This window comes from Meriones unguiculatus, chromosome 11 (genome assembly GCF_030254825.1).
Source record: "Meriones unguiculatus strain TT.TT164.6M chromosome 11, Bangor_MerUng_6.1, whole genome shotgun sequence".
Taxonomy (NCBI): Eukaryota; Metazoa; Chordata; class Mammalia; order Rodentia; family Muridae; genus Meriones; species Meriones unguiculatus.
In genome coordinates, this window is record NC_083359.1 from 37,124,415 (window position 1) to 37,146,434 (window position 22,020).

At 52.4% G+C, this 22,020-nt stretch overlaps 1 protein-coding gene across 2 annotated transcripts in view; it reads right to left on the reverse strand.

The window, feature by feature from the left end:
• Positions 1-11,485, reverse strand: part of Sh3pxd2b (SH3 and PX domains 2B) — an 81,370-nt gene extending 69,885 nt beyond the window's left edge. For both annotated transcript variants that reach the window (XM_021635618.2, XM_060363883.1), the window contains exon 1: positions 11,310-11,485. In XM_021635618.2, the coding sequence (XP_021491293.1) occupies positions 11,310-11,384 (75 nt within the window). In that variant the 5' untranslated portion in view covers positions 11,385-11,485. The remainder of the gene's footprint in view (positions 1-11,309) is intronic.
• Positions 11,486-22,020: the final 10,535 nt, after the last annotated feature.

Consider the following 22,020-nt stretch of genomic DNA (forward strand, 5'->3'; position numbering starts at 1 on the left):
ACATCGTGAGACCCTGTCTAAAAAGAAACAAAGAAAAGAGCACGTCGCTGGTGAGAAAGCTGACCATGGTGGTAAAGGCCTAAAAGGGAACTGGCTGCAGGCAGTACTCTAGTCACCATCCCGACTGCTGCCCTCACAGCGTGCTCAACAAACATCTTATCCTTAAAAAGAAAATAGGGAACCATTTATTCGGCCCGTCCATTTGCCAGGAAGTGAACTAAACCCTTTCCGTGACTAAGCCACCTCACACATCATCCTGCCTTCATTTCCCAGAAAAGCGAACAAGCACAGAGAGGTAAGTCACTAACTCTGGGTCACAGAGCCAGGCCAGGTCCTGGCCATCCAGCTCTCAACCTCTGAGGATTCTACCCAGAGACTGTGCATCTGTTTTGGGAGCTTATTTGGCAATCTCATAAAATTTACAACTCCATCTTGAAATGATTTAAAAATCCACAAAATACATAGGATCCCAAATGAAACTAAGTCAAATGACATTCATTAAAACAAAAAGCAAAATTGTGAATAGATGTGTTTATTAACTTTTTTTCCCAATCTATCAGTAGGTCACATGATACCATGATTTTAAGCAATGATGAGGATCAGGGAACTATCAAAATATGATGGAAAAATTAATAAATTTATCTGGAAATACAGTCACATCATGACAGAATGGAAGGAAATCTCAGAGAGCTGTGAAAACTGAGACCAAGCCCTTTTTTAAGCCCTAGGCCCATGCTGAGCACCCTCCCCAGTCCCCAGCACCCGTCTCCGTTTGGCCTCCCTCACAGTGAACGGGATGGCCTGGCCTCTGACCCCAACCCTGTCCCCTCCACCCGCTGCACCTCAGATGCACTTCGGCAGAGGTGACCTCTTTCAGGACAGCTCTGTGCCCACTCATCACTGCCTCTCTCTGGCCCTGAGCCACAGCTGGGCCAGGAGCGGACATTAAGCCACATCTGTGTAGCTGACTGGGAGCCAAGTGTGGCCCAAAGCCACAGCTGCTGATTCACACCTTGGCCCGAGAGGAGGAAACAGTGACGCCACCTCGTGGGTTCTGGCTTGTGGGCTCCAGCACTGTGGGCGGAGGTCCATGAAACCCTGCTTAACTAAGCAGAACTGAGCACACAACCTTGTGTGCTTTAAGGCAGCCTCCCTCCAGCAAGGGGGTGGAAAGCTGTTGGTACCCAGAGTTTCAGCCAAGGGTGATCCTGAGTGAACTGCCTCAGTTTCCTTCCACACGTGTGAAGCAGGCTAGGACAGTGTCCACGTTCACACATGTGTGGTGTTGCCTTGCCATCCATACCTCCTCCTTCCAACCCCGGCACCTTTGACCTTTGCTGCCACTATTAGAAATAGCAGCGGGATGTCACTCAGGATGGCCCACTTCCACCTGGCAGATGGTCAGGTGTTCTGGCCAATTGGGGTCCCTCTGAAAGCTTGGAAACAGATGCTTCTGGTGGCGCCCATGTCACTTCCTATTCATCCGGAGACAGGAAGCAAATAGGTTTGCCTGTTCTGTAGATTTCTCTCTGGTTCAAGTTGGTCAGGTATTTCATTTGTTTGTTTGTTGTTTTTCCTGTCACTTGCAACTCAAGGATCCAGAGATCATCTTCCTATTCCCAAACACTGTCGCACAGATTCAGTGGCCTTAGGCACAAGACCCACGAGCACATGATAAATACTCAGGTCAGTGACAGCTAGTGTCTGATATAATAACTAGCAATAAAAATACTGTTAAATTCTGAAAGCAAAACAGGCTAAGTTATTAACACACGAGTCAACTGTCAGATTTCCAGGCTTTCGCACTGTTCCCTGAAGAGCCAGCTTTGGCTTCACTGTCCACATGAATCTTGCCCTCTTCCTGCTCCTGGGATGTAAGCAGGAAGCCTAAAGACCAGCTTCCCTCCAAAGATCAGCTTCTCTCCGAGGATCAGCTGCTCTCTCTGCTCAATGGCTTTCACCATGCCCTGGCCCCACCCATATGTATGGTCCCAGGTCTCTTAGTTTCCTTATATCCGTGGCCTCAATCAGCACTCCTCACATCTCTTATGCTTGTCCAATCTCTGGCCCTCTGCTCTGCCTTACCTTTCTTACCCTTGTCCACCTATGCCATGCTGGGTGATCAGCCTGAGTTCACCTCCTCAGTGCTTGCCTTCTTGGAGTCTAAGGCCAGGTTCCAGAAGTAGCCCAAGGTGACCTGTCTGCCTGCCCTCTTTCCTGGAGGCCCACTGGAGTATCTGGACTTTGTCCCTGAGTTTTGGAACGCCTGGCCCCCGGGTGTCTTGTCCATGAATTCTCAAGACACACCAGTCTTCCCAGTAGGAAGGTTCTGGAGTGCTGTGTTTTCAAAGCAGTGTTTCTGGCAACACTGTACAAAGCAGTGTTCAGTAAAATTTAATTTCGGCTAAGTGATGAATCACTGTTAAGTATCAGTACAGCCCAGATACTGCGTATTTCTCTGGAATTCACATTGTACTGGGTGTACTGTGTTTTCATCTGCTTAGTCAGAATGGGCCAAGGCAGGACTGCAAGGGGCTGGTGGTAGAGTCCCCTCCCTCCAGCCCCTTCTCCCTGTAGCTTGGGCCAGTAAACAAGAAGGAGGAGCCCTGCAGCTTAAGTATGGTGCAGAAGGACCACAGCTTCCAGTGAAACTCAGTCTGCAGGATCCTGGAAGGGACAGAGTCCTGGGGCGGGGGCAGCCACTCCACCCTCCGAAGTACCACTGCTGTGCCACTGAGCCACTGAGCCACCTGTTCCCACATTCGGCCAGGAGATAAGGAATGACAGCTTGGTGCAAGGTCCGGTCAACTTTACCAGCTCTAGGAACCACAGGGCGGTGGCTTAGGAACTCTGCTCCAAGGACAAATACCCCAGCATCTTGTGTTCCCAGGCATTCTGCACAAAAGCTTTTGAATCCTGGCAAAGCCACCAGCCTTGCCGAAGAGACATCTTATGGGCAGCAGTGAGCAAAGGACAGCAGCAGACCAGAGCCCAGTTCCAGATGCCACGTACCCCCCCCCCAGCCACCTCACTGCCAACACCCACTGATACACAGGCTGCTCGGGGACTGTCATCTCCCTTTCCTGCAGCTGCAGGGACGCAAAGGGAAGGAGGCAACTGAGTCACGAGGAGGAAGACCATTCGCCAGTTTTCCTCCAAGGAGAAAGGATGCCGTGCTGGCTACTTTTATATTGACTGAGCTTGGCCCACATCTGAGGGGAGGAGCCCTCGATTGAGAAAACACCTCCTTAAGATCTGGCTGTAAGGCATTTTCCAAATCAGTGATTGATGGGGGAGGGCCCAGCCCATTTTGGGCAGGGGCCGCCCCCTGGGTTCTATAAGAAAGCAGGCTGGGCAAGCCATGAGGAGGAGCAAGCCAGTAAGCAGCACCGTTCCTCTGCATCAGCTCCTGCCTCCAAGGTTCTTGCCCTGTTTGGGTTCCTGCCTTAGCTTCCCTTAATGGACTGTGACTCAGGATACAGAAGCCAAATAAACCATTTCCGCCCCTCCCCCAAGTTGCTTTGGTCATGGTGTTTCATCACAGCAGTAATAACCCTAACTAAGACAGATGAGGAATTTGCCAGGAGAGTCCAAGTATCATAAATGGGATGTATATCTCAACAGGAGAGTCTTCAGTCAGTCCTTTCTGGCAGTACAATAACTGTGCTACTTTCTCAGTGTGGGCACCTGGAGTGAGAAGCCGTCAGATGGATAAAATGCCTCAGGAGCAGGGGTCAGGGCACACCTCTGGCTGAAAGACTTTCCCAGTACCCTGTGACCTCAGAGAGCACTCCAGAAGTCTACAGGACTCTGGGCTTCATGGGTCTGTGCCCCCTTTTAGCTGCAGGCACCATGAAGGGCTTGACTCCTGCAGCAAGACACACTGTAGCTAGGAAAACACAGCCATGACCACCCTGTGGGATTTCACAGCTTTTTGCCTCTTCAGCCCATGGCTAGGAAAGCCACATGCAGGCCCTTCTTGTGTGGCAGGAATGGAAAAGTGTCTGAGGCCAACAGAAGCCCATCGGAGGAGGCCTTGCCCTCAGAGGATCGGGAGATCCAGAGGGACTTCACAGGCTGACAGCAGGATGTGGGACCTGCTGGAGCCAACACAGCCTGGCACAGCCTCTTTAAACACACACACACAAATCGAGCAGTCACTGGTTTTTATTTTCACTAAAAACAGGGCTATGTGTATACTGCAGAACATTTGGAAAACAGAAAAAAGCACAGACAAGCAAAAAAAGAAAAAAATGCAACATGTTTTATCAGCTCTATTTCTGGCTCTCTGTAAATGGCCATTTCCACCCTTCACTGGCAATCTGCTGAGAAGGGCCTCAGCACGTGCCCGTCGCCAGCTTGACTGTGATGCCCTGGCAGAAGCCGGGCACATCTGTGCCATCCTCCTGAAATCCTGCATGTGCAGATCACCCGGATCCTGCTTTCTACTGATGGGCATTTAAGCAGCCATCAACCCAAAACTATGGTAAACGACAGTATACATGGATGCTTCTAGTAAGGCTTGCTGTTGTCAGGCCTGGACCAGGGCCGGGGTCCTCCATCATCCCCACACTGGCTGGCCTCCTCAACCTGGACCTACCAACACCCCCATTTTACAGACGGGGCACTGAACACAGGGCGGGTGACTGATGTGATTGTGGTCACAGAGCTGGTAAGCGGTGGGGTGGGAATCTGAACCCATATGTCTGTGGACTTTCTGCACTCACTGGAGGCACGGAACGGCACCGAGTCAAAGTCTGCACCCATTCGGTGTTGAAATTGTTTGACGCTATGCCGGGGCAGCCTCCTTCCACCTGCAGGACCCGGATTGTAAGGAGTAGCTGAGACACCTCCCTTGGAGCGGGCCTGCCTGCGAGGGGAGGGACTGGTGCCTGCACCTACGGGTGAGGGGATTGGAGCGGGGAGCACAGCTGTCAGGGTCTCCAGAAGAGCACCCTGAAGCCCTCTTGCTTGCCACCTGACCAGAATACACACACACACACACACACACACACACACACACGCACACACACACGTTTTTCAGCCTCAAGAAAGCAAACAAACACTTTTTTTCTTTTTTAGGAAATTGTTTCTCTGGGTAGCCCCAGCGGCTGTCCTGGAATTCACTCTGTAAAAGAGGCTGGCCTTGAACTCAGAGATCTGCCTGCCTCTGCCTCCTGAGTGCTGAAATTAAAGACATGTGCCAACACACCCAGCACAACAGACACTTAAAAAAATTTCTACTCAGGGGCTAGAGAGATGGCTCAGTAGTTGGCTCAGAGATGACTCTTCCAGGTGGCCTAAGTTCATTTCCCAGCACCCAGGAACTGAACTGTGACTATCTGTAACTCCAGCTCCAAAGGATTGAAAACCCTCTTCTGGCTTCTGGGGCACCAGTTCATTCTCTCCCACAGACAAGCACATGCACACACAGATAAAAATAGAATAGGTCCCCTTCAAAAAGGAGGCTGGCACTGTGGCACCCGCCTGCAATGGCAGCACTCTGGGAGCCAGAGGCAGGCAGGGCTCTGTGAGTTCAAGGCCAGCCTGGTCTACAAAGTGAGTCCAGGACAGCCAGGGATACACAGAGAAACCCTGTCCAAACAAACAAACAAATAAAAACAGAACAACAAAAAACCAGAAAACAAACAAAATTCTGTAAGGGCACTACTGCTGTGTGACATGGTAAAGTATAGGACCTTCTGTCCAGGAGGCTGGAGTGGCTCTTCATGATGCAACCTGGCTCTCAGCCTGGGCAGGTACCACAGGACAGAGCAGAATGAAGACGGGCACAGCATCTTCTCAGAGTGGCAGTAGATCTAGACCGCAGCTGTGCTTTGCTTCTTTATGGCTACCATAGTGACTGCCTTCAGGCAGTCACGAGGGTCAGGACTTAAACCCGTGCCATTCAGATATTGTGGGAAGTGCCACCGTCAAGTCTCCTGGCTCGGCAGTGGTGAGATTCGAAGCCAGGCTTTGCCTCCGCGATGGCAGAGGTAAGCCGGCAAGAAATGTGCTAGTCGCTGGCAGTTTTCTCCAGCAGAATTCTAGCACCCTCGAATTCTCACCTGATCTTCTCAGGAGGAGCCGCCTTTGCTCACAAAGCTGGAAGCCAATGTGAGGCAGAGGGGCCCCGTGCCACACAGAACTTGCATCTAGACTGGCTTGTCTCTAGCCTTCATGCTGGCTGCCCTGCTCTGAGGGTTTCCATAAAGGGGTGCCAGGGACGACGGCGGCTGTGGATGTACAAGGTAGCAGGTCTCCAGCCCACACAGCTTGGTATCTGGAAACCACCACACAAAACAGAGGACAGCCCTAGTCACGGGATCTGGGCACATTCAGACTTACTGACTCTGTGGGCACCGTCCCTCTCAGGCTCCCGGTGCCTGATCAGTTAAGGAGGGAGGCCCTGCCGTTCTCTCATTCTGAGGACAATCAACTCAGAGCTTCTTTGGAGTAAGTGACCGTGGCTGACAACTTGCACATTAGCTGACTGAATGAACAGAGAGAGCAGACGAGGGCCTAGAAGGACCCTGGCATCCCAGACAAGGTGGCATCAGTGGGCCGGCTGAGGTTGCCCAGCTTTGTGGAGGGAATAGCGAGGCTGCCTGTATCACCCAGACAAACGTGCCTAGCTCAGTCCCCAGGCAGTCTCTCCCTGCTGTGTGACCTCACACACACAGACTTGGGATTCTCTAAGTCTACAGTCTCCTCAGGCGGACACTGGGAACACACGCACCTAACCATCTGAAAGGTTAGTATCCCAGATGTATAAACCTTCCACATGAAGAGAGTATGAAAGGCGAACCACACCGAGAGAGACAGCAGCAGAAGATAAGCATGGAATCCAGAGGAGAAACCCAGCTGGCCTATGGAGGTACAGAAGGCTACTCGACCTCGTTAGCAAGCAGGGAAGGGTTATCAAGCACTGCACGGGACATTGGCGTGCAGCGAGCAGACTGACACCATCTAGAAAGTCTGGCAAGAGAGAGCCTGAATGAGTCCCAGAGCAGACTGAACCCAGGGATACGGCTTCCAGGGTGACACACAGAGCTGAACACGTACTCTAAGACCCATCATAGTTCCTGTTCCGGGACTGTACACAGAGACAGTTCCAACCAGGCTAACTGCTGGGAAGAACAGCCCTGAGTCCCCGCTAGGAGAGGACCTTTAGGAGGGAGGAAAACGGCCACAAATGGAGTACTATGCAACAGTTAAAAGTGAGCTGGGGCTTTGGTGTTAACATCGATCTCAACGGGGCAAGATTTTTATGGTTTTGAAACATTGAAGGCAAGACTGAGAGGGGGTTAGCAGGTAAAACATGTAAAGGTCATGGAGGGGGATACTGATGGCAAATGGGGTGGCAGAAATGTTACAAAGCTGGGCTGGGGATATGGCTACTTAGCTCTTTAGAGCTACTACAAATGCTAGTGACCTCCGTAGTTACAGTGGGTCACTGTGGTGGTATGTCAATGATACCCGAAGAAGGCAGCTAAACAAAGCTTTAAAAGATGATCCTTATGAACCCGTATTTTATTTTATATGGGTAGATGCTTTTCCTGAATGTATGTGCCTGGTGTCTGTGGAGGCCAGAAGGGGGTATCAAACCCCCTGGAACTGGAGTTACCGACGGTTGTAAAGCGCCATGTGGGTGCTGGGAATCAAATCCAGGTCCTCTGCAAGAACAGCAAGTGCTCTTAACCGCTGAGCCATCTCTCCGGCCTGTGAATCGGTATTTTAAAAGTGAGTGTGGCCCAGTCATGTCAGTCTTTAAGCTCAGGACTCAGAAGGCAAAAGGCAGGCAGATCTCTATGAGTTCAAGGCCAGCCTGGGCCACAAAGTGAGATCCTGTGTCCAAAACAAAAACAAGTATGTGGGAATGATAAATAACAAACCCAGGGTAGTGGGCTGAGGAAAGATGTGATTGGGAGCCTACCCAGGGCACTGTGCACCTGTGATTTATTTTAAATATAAGAAGAGAGAGGATCTGAAACTCATACAATGGCAGGGCCTGGCAGAGACAGACCTCTGTGGACAAGGGTTGGGCTTTGTTCTCTTTGTGCCCCTACAACACTGGCGTCACATGATGGGAGCCTACCACCCTTAAGGAGCAGTCATGACAATGACACCCACACCCAGGTCTCCATCCAGGGCTAGTTAGTACTGCTAGGCCTGGAGGCCCTCCTGTGCCCTTGACCCTGACAGCTGCCTCACTCCCCAGGCCCTGCTCAGAGGCTTCTTCCGGATTGGTACAGGGGAGGGGATCCCCACAAACCCCCCAAGAGCCAACAGGTTGCCAGAAGGCACTCCGGTTAGGGAGGCTGGCCCTAGTGTGTCACTCTGAGAGGCTCCCTTCACACTGGTCCTGAAGCCCGAACTCTGAGTGGGACAGGCTCATCAGGGACTGCGCAGTGACATCTGCTTGCCCACAGGAGAAGGTGGCCTTTCTGAGAGACTGCTCACCTGACATGGAGGCCTGATCCCCAGGTACTGCTGTCTAACTGCAGCCTCATCTAGCCAGCCCGTCCCTTCCAGGCATGGAATCAGGAGGGCACAGCAGCCAGGGCCCTCCGAACTGCTGTGCATATGGCACTGTGGGGGCTCTGACTGGGGCAGCTGTCAGACCGTCACTCCTGTTAAAGGTCTGCATATGTCCTAACCACATCCCAGAGTTTTGCGTTGAATGCTTGGTCCCTAGTGTGGTGGTGTGAGAAGTGGCAGGACCTAAGAGAGGCAGAGCCTAGGAAGAGGCAATTGGTTCTGTGGCCTTAAAGGAGATTAAGGTAGCTCTCCTGGGACCACGGTCCCCAAAGCGTTGTTGTAACAAACGAGGAAAGTGCCCCTCCCCCTATCTTTTTGGCTTCTCATCTCACCATACATGTGCCCACCATGACGTCACCTACAATTCCTACAACTGCGTGATGAGGCCAAGAAGTCCTTACCAGAGGCCAAAACAATGGGACATCCCAATCTTGGACTTCCAGCTTCCCAGTCAGCTACATAACCTCTTTATTTTACAAAGTACCCAGCCTCAAGTACTTGGCCATAAAAATGAAAAACATTGTTATAGACTAAGACTACCATAGTCCCTAAGCGGACATGCAACACCCCTCAATACCATATTTTGGGTTGTTACAACTGTGAAAAGGGAAGCTGCTTGTGGAGGGTAGAAACAAGGTTACCTCAGCCAGGCTGCCAACACCTGTCTGCACTCTTCTCAGTGTGTGGAGCTTGGGGATAGGCACCGTAGTCCCGTCTGCTGCTGTTGTTTGAGACCCCGCCACCATAGTACCAGCTTATCTGCTCCCCTGGATGATTCCAGCTGCATCCATCCCCAAGCCCCTCCTCATCTGGGGAAGGCCCTTGTCACAGCAGTGACTAACCGCACATACAACGGAACAAGTTCTCGGAACAAGTTCCCGCATGACTTCAGCACGTTTCCAAGCAGATGTGGACACCACGGGGATAGACTTAAGAAACTCTATTAAGTCACACGACTGCTCCCGCTGGAAGCGGATGTCATCACCCCACCTTACATATGAGGACACAGAGCCTCAAAGAAGTAACATTTAGCAACCTGGAAGCACAAGAGCTGAGCCCCAGTCTGGGGTGCTACACAGACCTGCCTCAGTGGGCCCCTAATTGGTTGGGAGCTCAGGGGTGTAGATCCCTCAGAGCTGCAAAACCCTGGCAGGGAGGCGAAGGCCTGAGCAGATTCCCAGGCTTTGAGAGGACTTTGTCCAGGGCCTCTGTGGCTGTGTGGGATGTAAGAAAGGGGCGTGGTCTGACAGAACGACATTTTTGGTCTAACGGGCCTGGATTTACATGCCTGCTCTGCTTCTCTTTGCTGGTTTCCTCATCTGTGAAACGGACTTGAGGAAACCACCACTAAATGTGTGTGACAGCATAAGAGAGAGCGGGGAATGATGCCTAGTCCTTGATGGCTGTATCTAGTCTGATGTGGCGGGTTCACAGATCTGGTGGAAGGCAGCATGGAGAATTTCAGACTTCCTCTGGTTGGTAGGTTGCTGAAAACTGTCCCATACCCAAGAGGCAACTCAACAGGCTCCGACAAGAAAGCGAGATTTGGCAGCATTCGAAACAGTAAAGGGGTGTGGGGAAAGAGAGGGGTGGGGTGTGGGGAAACCAAGACAATTTAGCTGAGCTCTGAAGCAAGGAAAACTTAGCTCTATTTAAAGATACCACAGGTCCAGGAAGCAGCCCCCGCTGGCTGGCCCAGGGCTGAGTAACTGAACGCTTAGCCAATAACAATACATGGGAACACAGCACACCCTTTCTTGCAGAGCGCAGTGGATTCCCGGCTATCTCCTTCCAGAATTTTATGGGAGACTCGGCGAAGGCTCGTCTATCTGTCTGCTCTGTAACAATGACTCTCTTAAACAAACAGACCCAAAAGGGGCTTCCAGGGAGGCCCCTGGCCAGCCTTTCTCCAGCCAACGCCCTTTCTAGCCATTGTTCCACTCTTCTTTGTTAGAATTTTTTTTTCCCTCCCTCTTGCTTTTTTCCTTCCTGGTTAACTTCTCCAGGGTTGCCACAGCCAGCTTCTTTCAGCCAGGGACACCGGCCCCCTTCACTCCTGGAGTGACGTCCCCAAGGCCTCCTCTGGATCCACTGTTCCACTATCCAAAACCTCCAGGGGTGGAACCGGAGCCACCTCAACCTCAGACCAGGTTCCAAGCATCCCTGGAGGCCACTTCCCACCTGCAGGCCACCGTGAGCCCGGGCCCACCTACCACGTTCTAGTATCCTCAGCCTCTGGACCTCAGCCTTCCCATCTGCAAAAAGGACGCCAGAGACCCATTTCCCCCACACGTTGGCAGCTCCAAAAAAATTTTTTTTTCTCATTTCACAGAGGGGGTTACTCCTGGGGAAACTTTCCCACGTTGTTAAACGGAAGTTACTAGAAAGGGACGCTCAACTGACCCATGCCCAGGAGGTTGGCTAGTCCCACGAGGCTGGGTGCCTCTGGGCAGGAGGGCGGCCTGAAAGACGCGCCTCCTGTGGGTCCCTCTCCTGGTTTCTGCCTTCATCTACAGCAAAGGCTGGGGCCAGACTTTTGTACGGGTGGGCAGGGCGGGAGCTCGCGAGGAGATGGCGGGGAGGGAGCGGGGACCAGGGGCGAGCGGGGAGATGGCGGGGAGGGCGCGGGGACCAGGAGAGCTTGCGGAGACCGACGGCAGGGAGGGCGCGGGGACCCGGGGCGCGTGGGGAGGGAGACGGCGGTGAGGGCGCGGGGCACAAGTTGTGCGGGAGGCTGGGGTCGCCGCGTGGCGCGGGCGCCGACTCACATAATGCTTGTTGGGCACGCGCCGCTTCTGCACGTCCAGCACCTTCACCTCCACGATACTGCGCCGCGGCGGCATGGCCGTTCTCCGCGCCCAGCGCCGTGCGGGCCGGACCGGGCCAAAGCGATCCCAGGCGCCGAGCACCAGCCGCCGCCACCGCCGCCGCCGCCGCCGCCGCCCGCCGCGCCCCGCCCCTGCCCGCCCCCGCGCCGCCCGCCCACCCCGCTTAAAGGGCCCGCCCGGCCCGGCCCGGCCACGTCCGCCCGCGGGCCTTTGTCCCCGCGCCCGGCGGGACGGCGCGCTCCGCCCCCCCCCCCTTCCCAGCCTGGTGACTCTAAACCCCCCCCCGCCAAGTAGCCTTCTCGAGCTTTCCATCTCCGAAATGGGTTCAGAGTGGTTGCCCACCCCACCCCTGGCGGTATCCGTGAACCGCGGGCGTGCCAGTCGCTATTAATCCGCTGGGGGGCTGCGGGAAGAAGTGGTGGTCGCTAGGTCTCCTGGGTTCACTGTCTGTGACTGAGAGAGGAAAACTGCAAGACCGCCCTCTCAGCCCTGCAAAGGGCGGCGAGTGTGAGCGAGAGCAGGGAAGCTGGGTAGGCAGCGAGCTCCTGACCCCACGATGAACTGAGTCCACACCTGGCCCTGTGCCCTGGTCCTTTTCACAGATACCCGCTTAAAGTCTCACAACGCCTGCTGGGAGTGGGAAGGAAGATGATTAATCGCCTTTGATAGAGGACAGTGTCCGGAATCGTGGGAACAGGTGGATGGAACCCGTGGTTGTCCCACACTAAGCAAATCAAAGCTACAAATGGCTCCACATCTTTTCGCCTAGAGTCTCCTAGCATTGGCTGGGCACTCAGTAGGTGATACATGCCGAATGACTGGAGAATGAATGAAGGAAGGAAGGAGCAGACACACATAACAGCACGGAGAGGAAGTTGGGGCTGCACATCAGAGCCGCCAAGCTAGGGTTCCTCTCCAGCCTAGCTTCCCACCGATAGTCCAAGCTCAGGCAAGAAATTTTTTAGGGGTGGGTTCTCCTCAGGCAGGTCTTAACAGACTGCTCCACTTTGATTCCCTCTGGAAACCCCTCCATCACCCTTTTGGCTTCTTTGCCCATCTTTTTCACCACTCTGGCCTTGAAGGCTGGTCTGGATGGGTTTCAGTAGCAGAAGTCCTGTGCTTGGGTTACTTGGCTGCTCCCAGGCCTTGGCAGGAGGAGAAAAGTCTGAGTAACCTGAGTAACCCTCCTTCCCAGCTCCCTTCCTTCAGAATTGTCTTTTTGTACTATGGGCAGATGCAGCCCCAGGCACAGAACTCTTGTCTTGGCTGCCTTGGTGCCACCCATCCCTTGATAAACGGACTCTTTCCTAAGCAGTCCTCACTGACCCATTTGGAGAGTGGCATCCATTTGGGACCGGGACCCTCCCTAGCCCAGTAATCCCCCCTCCTCTTCTCCAGCAGAGCTGCCACCCCAGGCCCCCTCTGGCCACACTGGAAATAAGCAATGTGGTGACCTGGCTTCTCCCACCCTCTGCACAAAGCAAGCCTCCCTGAGGAGGCAGGAGCACAGACTGCAGAATCTGGGTGTAACCTGAATCAGCCAGTTTCCCCACTTCCCAGGTTCCCAGCCTTCCTGGAATGTCTGACTTCCTGCTGAGAGGGTGGTGGTTGGTGGCCTGCAGTCAGGTAGAGATTCTTCTGTATCCCCCCCCCCACCTGCCTGCAGCAACAGTTTTGCCATCATCTCCCACCCCCTCATCCTCAAGTCCTCTGTTGGTTCCTTTCTGCCTGTGTGAGTCTGGCAACTCTGGGTCACTCCAGAGTCACTCTTGCGGCATTTGTCCTTGGGTGTCTGGCTCATTTCGCTTCAGGTCCGCAGGTTCATCCTCATCCGTTTCAGAATCTCCCTCCTTTTTATGACCGAATACTATCTCAGCGTGTGTGCTTTACACGTTTTCTTTATTCTAATGTCGGTGGTCACTTGGGCTGTTGCCGCCTTTGGGCGATTGTGACTAAAGGCTGCTGGGAATGTTGACGGACAGATACCTGTTCAAAGTCCTTGTTTGCAGTTCTTTAGGGTATAATTCAGAAATAGAATTTCTGGATTGCATGGTAAGTCTGCCTCGATTTGTTCATTCTTTTGTGGAGTTGCCCTCCTGTCTTCCTGGTGGCTCTGCCGTTTACCAGTAATCCGCAGTGCACAAGAGGTGCAGCTTTATCCCCTCCCCTCCCCATGCTGTTATTTTCTGCTTCCTCTATTGTTCCTGACCACAGCCTCCCCAGTGTCTTGGAGCAGTGAGTCACTGTAGCTTTTATTTGCATTTCCTCGATGATTAGTGACATCGGGGAAATGCCTTTTCGAACTCTTTGCCGAATTCTACACAGGGTGTCCTGAAACTTTTCTCTTGGCTTTCTGAGTCTGTGACTTAACCTCCTACACATCTGGGCTTTCCCCAGGCAGGCAGCCTGTTTGGGTTGGGGTGGGAACTGAACCGTGGGCTAGTGATGTGACTTAGGTTGGCTATGCACACTAGAAAGAGACACCCAGCTTTGCTTGTGTGACAACAACAACTGAGGGTTATCTCCCCGGGCAGGGGTCAGGGTGAGGGTGTCAAATCATATAACCGGTACATTTGACGAGGACTGCCTACTGTGGTGCCTTGTCAGCCACACAAACCACTTCTGCAAATTCAAGTGCGCCAAATCTCCAGCCGGAGGGAAAAACCCCACTTGGATTTTTACTCCAACCAGACACTGTTAGTGTTTGCAGAGGTTAGTCAGTGAGCTTGGTACTGGCTGGGACTTTACATGCATACAGTCCTGTGGGTTACAAACCATCCTTTCCGTTTGCTGATGGGGACGTTGAAGAGCTTGAACAGGCCCGTGCCTCCCTGAGATCGCAATGCTGGGATAAAGTGGCATTTGCAGATCGTCTAACTCCAAACTTCATGTGCAGTGGGGAGTGAGTGACCTTGGGCAGGTACCTTGGTCTTATCCATGGTTGGCATGAGAAGAGCCACAGTCTTGGAGGCTTGTCTGAGGGAGGTAATTCATGGGAAGTACGTGCATTTTTGTGATGTTTTTTCTAACAGCTAAACTTTCTTTTAAACTTCGTTAAATCTCAGGATTGACTTTAATCTTGTTGTTGCCCCAACTACATCTATGTTTTTCTTACTGTGAACCTCTTCTAGCTCATGGTCACATGTCCAGCCTCATCCTTACCGGTCAACCCTCTCTTCTGGTTCCCAAGGGCTGGGGAGACGGCACTGATGGTGCAAGCGTGAAGACTGAGTTTGGATTTTTAATACCCGTATGAAAACTGAGGGCAGTGGCTCATGTCTGTAAGCTCTCCCACTGGGGTAGGGGATGCCCCATCCTAGCCCCCTCCCCTCCTGTGAGTCCGTTCCAGACAGAACAGGCTCCTCCTCCCAACACTACCGGCCAACTGGGCCTCAGGCTCTTCCCTTGCTCTGATAAAGGACGTCGGCCATGAGAGAGGTCCACCATCCCACCTTCTCTCATGGGGTCCTTCTCAAGTTTTCTCTGAAATAAACCTGTCCTTTACTGTCAAGCTACCTCTTCATCTTTCTTTTTAAAAATGTAATTCCCCCCCCCACCTTCCTTCCTTTCTTTTCTTTTTCTTAGAAAAGGAGGGCTGGAGAGATGGCTCTGCTGCTCGTGCAGAGGACCCAATCTGGTTCCCTGCACCCATCATGGATGGCTCCTATAGCTCCAGTTTCAGGGGTTCTGGTGCCCTCTTCTACCCTCTGTGGGCACCTGCATTCACACACATGCAAATAAAATATATCTTAAAAGATAAGAAAAAAAAATATATAAATATATATATATATATATATATATATATTTTTTTTTTTTCTGCAGGGAAGGGATGTACCTTTGACACCCAGCCTATTTGCACAGCCATCTGTGGTTTAATGAGCCCCACGCAGTCTCCAGGCTGATGCGACAGTTTACTGCAGTCTCCATGGCGCCCCCTGCAGGCTGCTGTGAGAGAGCACAGTTGCCGTCTCCAGCATCACCACCACTTTACGCAACCCAGTGCTTGTTAAAAGTCTGTTTATAGGACTGGACCTAGGCCTGAGGGGTGCAGACAGGGTCTGCATGGGTGCGCGCGCGCGCGCGCGCGCGCGCACACACACACACACACACACACCTAGCTCCCTCACCAGACTCCAAGCTTCCTAGGAGCCAGATAGACTTTACTTGTTTTAAAACTCCCCGCTCCCTGCACAGACTTGCAGAGAGGTCCTTTTTGTGATGGACAAGCCTGTCTCTGGCTGCTTGACCACAGAGGATCCTTGCCGGTGACAAACCAGACCCTAGGTGGACCTCTCTGCTCTTCTGTCTCTCAGAGGCATCTGGGAGCAGGGTGCTGCCCTTGATTTTGGGTGTGCAGAGGCCAGGGATAGAGCTCAGACTCCCACCTTAGCTGGTATTATTCCAAATTCCTGGTCCAGAAGGCATTTTGCAAACTCGAGTGTGGCAGCGCTCAGAACAGCCCTGCTGGAGCTCATGGAGTGCCGCGTTCCACATGGCAGGATCGTGCAGGAAGGGCCGAGTGCTGGAGAGGCATCTCATCAAGCCTGAATGAGCTCCCGTTTTTTTTTTTTTTTTTTTTTTTTGTGTGTGTGTGTGTGTGTGTGATTTTGATGTCGGCTTGGCTGACAGGCTGCACTTCTCGCAGCCCATAGCCCGCAGACAAGCAGGCGGGGCAGGGAGGCTGAAGCCTGGTTTTTGTTGCCCCCTTCATCAGGAGCCTCTGGGATGGAACTGGGCTGTTCATCGGGTCGTGGTTGGACAGAGAGGGGGCAGAGATGATCTCTCTGAGGTGCTGTCGGCATGTCTGTGGGGATGCTCACGCAGAATCCCCACGCAGGGAGAGCCTCACGGGATGGGAGGCCTTGTGGTCTTAGGGGGAGCGAGAACATCTACAGCCTGCCCTCCCTCCTGTCCATCTTTCCCGCGGCCAAGTTTGTTTGTTTTGAAGGGAGCCCTGTTTACGATCCTCCCATGCCCAGAGGCCTTTCCTGGACTGTGCTGGCCACAGAAGTTCTTCACTGGAGGTGGAGTCTAAGGCTTCCATAACTAACCTCCTCCATGTTGCTTTCTCGTCTTCCCCCGAGGGCTCTCCAGCTTCCCCCAGCTTTATGAAGCGACATGTGCACCGGCCAGCCATCATCTACAACACCTTGTGGTGGGTGACAGATGGTGGGAGTGTGCGGAAGAGATTATTGGTGAGGCAGGCGAGCACCCAGATTATTGGTGGGGGGAGCATCATTCTCACGTATGTGACAAGTTGCCCCTGAGGGAACTAACCAGGTTCGAGGAGCACTACACTACACTGCCATGTGCGGGTCATGCTTCCAGCCCACAGACCCATCCAAGCCACACTGAGCCCCGCAGATCTGCAGGGCATTAATTTTCCCATTTCAGGAGCTAAGGGAGGATGCCCGGGGTCACAGCACAGGAGCATGGTTTGCTGAGACCTCTGGCTGCCTCTGAGAAACAAAGCTTCCTTTGAGGACGGGTCTGGAGTCTTCCTGATACCGTATCTCCTCCCTCCCCTGAGCAGTGGCTTCTGAGCTGATCTCCATTCCCAGCCAAGGAAAATCAGATTGCATCCCCCCATCCCCATCCCCCCGTTGCTCAAATGTCCCAGTGATTTCCTGAGGCACAAAGGATAAAGCCAAATTCCTAGAGCAGCCATTAGGGATTAGCAGAATCTAGGTTCAGTGACCTGCTGACCTCGTCTAGCCCCCTCCCCTGTCACACTTTCCTACAGCCACTCTGGCTTCTCTCCGGGTCTAGAATTGTACCCTTTATACGTGCTGTTCACTGCTCTGGAATGCTTCTCCTGTCTTCCAAGCTTTAGCCTAAATGTCCCCCTTCTGAAGCCCTCCCTGTTGCAGTCCCCTTCACCTCCCATATGCATTTTCTTCACCGCTCCTGGCATTGCTGTCACCTCTTCTTGCCTAGCTCTCAACCAGAATGCACCCGAGTCAGGGAGGTCAGGCATCTCCCCTGCTATTATTCCCCAGGTCAGCCCTCTCTTATGGATCCCACTACACTGTCATGTGGGGGACATGCTTAGAGCCCACAGACCCATCCAAGCCATACTGAGCCTGGTGGATCTGCAGTGCCTAATAAATGAACACTGCCTTTCCTAAGAGAGGAACAGCGGTCTGAACGTCGAGCCCCTGGCAGCTGATGAGCTGATATTTACCAAATGAGTGGGTAGACGGATGTGGATGTGCACAGGTAAAGATCCTATTGATCACAGAAAACTTTAGGGTTACATTCAGTTCAATGAATGCATACTCCAAAGGTGACTGAGAGGCCAGACCTGGTGACCAGCATCTCATTCACAGAAGCTGGAGATACTGGCACCGTGGAAATCAATGTGGCGCTTTCTCAGAAAATTGGGAATAGTTCTACCTCAAGACCCAGCTATACCGCTCCTGGGCTTATACCCAAAAGATGCTGCACCACACAGCAAGGACATTTGGTCAACTGTGTTCATTGCAGCTTTATTCGTAATAGCCAGAAACTGGGAACAACCCAGATGTCCCTCAATTGAAGAACGGATAAAGAAATTGTGGTACATTTGCACAATGGAATAGTGTTCAGCTATTAAACACAAAGAAATTATGACATTTGCAGGCAAATAAATGAAACTAGAAAATACTATCCCAAGTGAGGTAACCCAGACCCAGAAAGGAACACTCGGTATGTACTCACTTATAAATGGATATTAGCCATATAGTTCAGGAGAGCCATACTATAATTCACAGACCTAAAGAAGCTAGCTAACAAGGAGGGCCCCAAGGGAGGATGCTTGGATCTCACTTAAAAGGGGAAATAGAATAGACAGCATCGGAAGTGGATGAAGAGAGGAAATAGGGTAGGAGAGGGAGTGGGGAGGAAGATGAAGGTGGGGGAGGAGGCCAGAGGGCTTAGAGAGAGAGAAGGGAAACCAAGCGTATCTCTGAGACAATCTGGAGACCTGTGACAGAGAAGGCTCCTGGGAGGATATGTGATGACTATCTGAGACTCCAAGTAGCAGGGGTCATGAAGTCTGAAGAGGCCACTTTCTAGCCAGACAGGATCTGGTGGCAAAAGGGGAACACCAACCCACCCACAAAATCTTCGACCCAAAATTTACCCTGCCTACAAATGTGCAGGAGTAAAGACAGAGCAGAGATTAAGGGAATATCCAACCAATGCCTAGCCCAACCTGAGACCCACCCCATGGGAGAGAGCCAGCCCCTGACACTATTAATGATACTCCACTATGCCTGCAGAGCCTAGCATAGCTGTCCTCTGAGGGGCTCCACCCAGCAGAGGATCAAAACAGATGTTGAGACTCATAGCCAAACATTAGGCAGAACGAGGGGTGGGGTCAGGGAGCCTGTTGGAAGAGTTGGGGGAAAGGATAGAAGGACTGGGAGGGGAACTCCACAAAAAGAGCAAGTCCAGAGTCAACTAACCTGGACTCAAGGGGGCCTTATGGACCATATATGGACTGGACCTAGACCCCCTACACAGCAGATGGGCAGCTTAGTCTTCATATGGGTTCCCTAGTAAGTGGAGCAGGGGCTGTCTCTGAATTGAACTCTGTTGCATGCTTTTCGATCACTTCCCCCAGGAGGGGCTGCCTTGCCCAGCCTCGGTGGAAGAGGATGGGCTCAATTCTGAGGCGACTTGAAGTGTTGGGATGGGTTGGTGTGGGGGGGGGGTGAGGGCTCACCTTTTCTGAGGAGAAAAGATGAGGGGATGAGAAGAGGATAGCGAGATGGAACTGAAAGGAGAGGGGGGAGGGGACTATAATCTGGATGTAAAGTGAATAAATAATAAACTTATATATAAGTTTATGTAAGTTTATATATGCTTATATAAACATATAAATGTATATATAAAATGTGTACACATAAATGTATACATCTAAATGTATACATAAAAGATGTAACTGTTTAATGGTTAGCATCACCAGGACACCGAGTGGCTCCAGTGTAGACTGGGTGTGCTTTTTCATTCAGCCACAAGATGGCAGCCTCTCTAGGTGGTCCAGGAAACAGTCCCCAAAGGTGCAATTGTTGCTATTTCGTAATTGTCACCCAGTGTCTCCCATTCCCGACTTTCCCAGGACAACCTGACCCCGGGTGGTCGCTCCATGGATTAAGCATACTGTGGTTCAGCCTCTCCTGCTCAGATACACTACAGGAGAGCATGGTTTAAGAGTGCAGGTGGCCTTGGCAGCCCATTCGATAGACAAGCATTGAGAACCCAACACCTGCCAAGCACTGACCAAGGAGAGAGAAGCAGACACAGCAGGTGAGGATTTTTATTTTCCCTGTGACTCACATTCTGATGGAAAAGGCAAGCCATGGGCGACGAGCGATGATCAGGGGGTATGCCTCGCCCATAGAGAGTCAATGTTAGAGATAAAACTAAAGTACACAAGGCATGCTGTAGGGGGCCAGGGTGACACCGAACCCCAGCGAGAGTCTCTGAGCCATAGAGCCAATCCATGCTCCTCAGTAACACGGAGCCTGGGCACAGGTTCCTGCAACTCAACAGGTTCACCTCCTGGGGATCTGGTGGGGTTGAGATGTGGAGGAAGAGGACAGTAGGTGACTGGGAAAGCTGCCCCTGAAGACTTTGGAGATTCCCCAGGTAGGAGCAGGGTAATAGGAGAGAGGTTCGGAGGCAGAGTTGGGCCCTGGCCCAAGAGTTCTGGCAGTGCACAGCCTGAGCCTGCGATTGCCCAGCTCTGTATGCAAGGTGGATATCTTGGGGAAGGGAAGGACTGTTGAAGAAGATGGTGTTTCTGGGTCTGTGCCATGTTACCCTGCTAAGAGCTGGGTGGTATGTTGATGTTTCTGGGGAATGACACAGAGACAACCCAGTAGAAGGAGCCTGGGTTGGTGTCCATGCTGGGTGGCTGTGATGTCCAGGCCCTGGTCCTCAGGGTCCTGCGCATCCATGTGGACAAGCAGCCCTGTCCACTGCTGACTCAGCGATGGGCCCCAGAGAAGCAGGCCTGAGTCCTCACAGCAGGTGGCCCTGGCCAACCAGAACCTGGATTGTGGCAATGCCAAAGACCAGCAGCAGGGGACTTTGGCTTCCTTCCTGTCCCATGACCGTCAGGCTGTCACCTCTGAGTCTGTGCTCACGGAACCAAACTTCTTCCTCATCCCCGCATGCTCTGCAGCAGCATCTCACTGGAGAAGGCTGGGCTGTACACGCTGCTCAGCCAGCGCCCACCGGAGAGCGTCCTTGCATAGAGTGTCTTGATGTTTTCGATCTGGTTCCAGTCCATGCCCCTCAGCAACACGGAACCTGGACCTACTTCTTTGAGTCTGCTGAAAGGATTATCATACACATCGCCCTATAGGTGAACTGGAGAAACTGGAGAACCTCTCAACGTATATTTGGTGCAAACAAACAAACAACCACAAAACCCAAACACCTGGGTGCAGGGCACACAGATGTAGTAGCTGCTTCTTCTCAAATGCCAGGTCCACTCTGGTGACAGAGCTGATAGCCTGATGGCCAGGTGGTGGAAGGAGATTCTGTCTCTGCCCTGGGTTCCCACAGACCAGCTCTAGGGAGACTCAGTGGGGTTCCTCATTCCTCCAGACTCAGTTCTTCCTGATTTCCTGAGGTTAGGCCCCTGCAGAGGTCGCTTGGGACAGCCCTTTTCCAGTCTGGCCCCCATCGCCAGCCATCTATCCAGTGATGGAATACTATATGTGTTTTTAAAAAGCAGCGCCATCCAGTGGGGGCCAGGAAGCAAGGACTGGGGTGGAGAAGCAGCACTTTGGCCTTTTGTTTTCTCCTCCTAACTCTGACCCTTAGTCATTTCCCTTCGGCAGGCCACTTTAGGAATATATTTATTCTCTCCCAGTTCCGTGCATATAATATACTTCGATCGCACCCTCCCCCCATTGAGCACCCTCATCCGTTTCTTCTTCCCCCTCCTGACAAACAACTCTCTCTCTCTCCTTTCACATTGCGTCTGCTGGAGGCCACTCACCATGCAGTTGTTCTCAAGGAACAGTGGCTTTCATTTAGGCCATTTGCTGTTCTCCTTCTTCCGGTTACAGAGCCAGGGAGCTGCCTAAGGATGGGTGTTGTGGGTCTGAACATGTTTTTGTTTTAATCCCAGTTGTGGGATGTGGGACTGATTCAGATGGTCCACAGCAGCAGACTATTTGCCTCATGCAGGCTCTGAGAGGAGCTCTTTGCCAGCTGCAGATAGTTTGAATCTGAGGACTCTGGAGAGAGAATAAATGCCAGAGCCCAGAGGGTGTGGGGGAGCTCCGAGAAAGAACAAGGCTGCTCCTGCTTCCCCCTTGCTGCTCCTGGTTGCTGTTGTGAGAAGAGAAGTTGGAGATCTCCTGAGATGAGGGCTGGACTGGCTTCCAAGGTACCCGACAACCCTAACCAGCAGGAAGCAGCTAAGAGAATTGTGTCCCCTCTCCCACTAACCCTTTCTCTTCTACCTTGTGCTGGGGTGTTGGAAGGGATTGAGGTGGAGTAGGGAGAAAAAGGTAAAAGAAATGTAAATAAAAGAGTTTTTTAAAAAGTACACCTACAGATAGGGGCTTGGGAAAACACTGAACACATACATGCTTGGATCTTCAAGTGCATGTGACGACGACCTTGCTTCAGCTTCCAGAGACAGCTT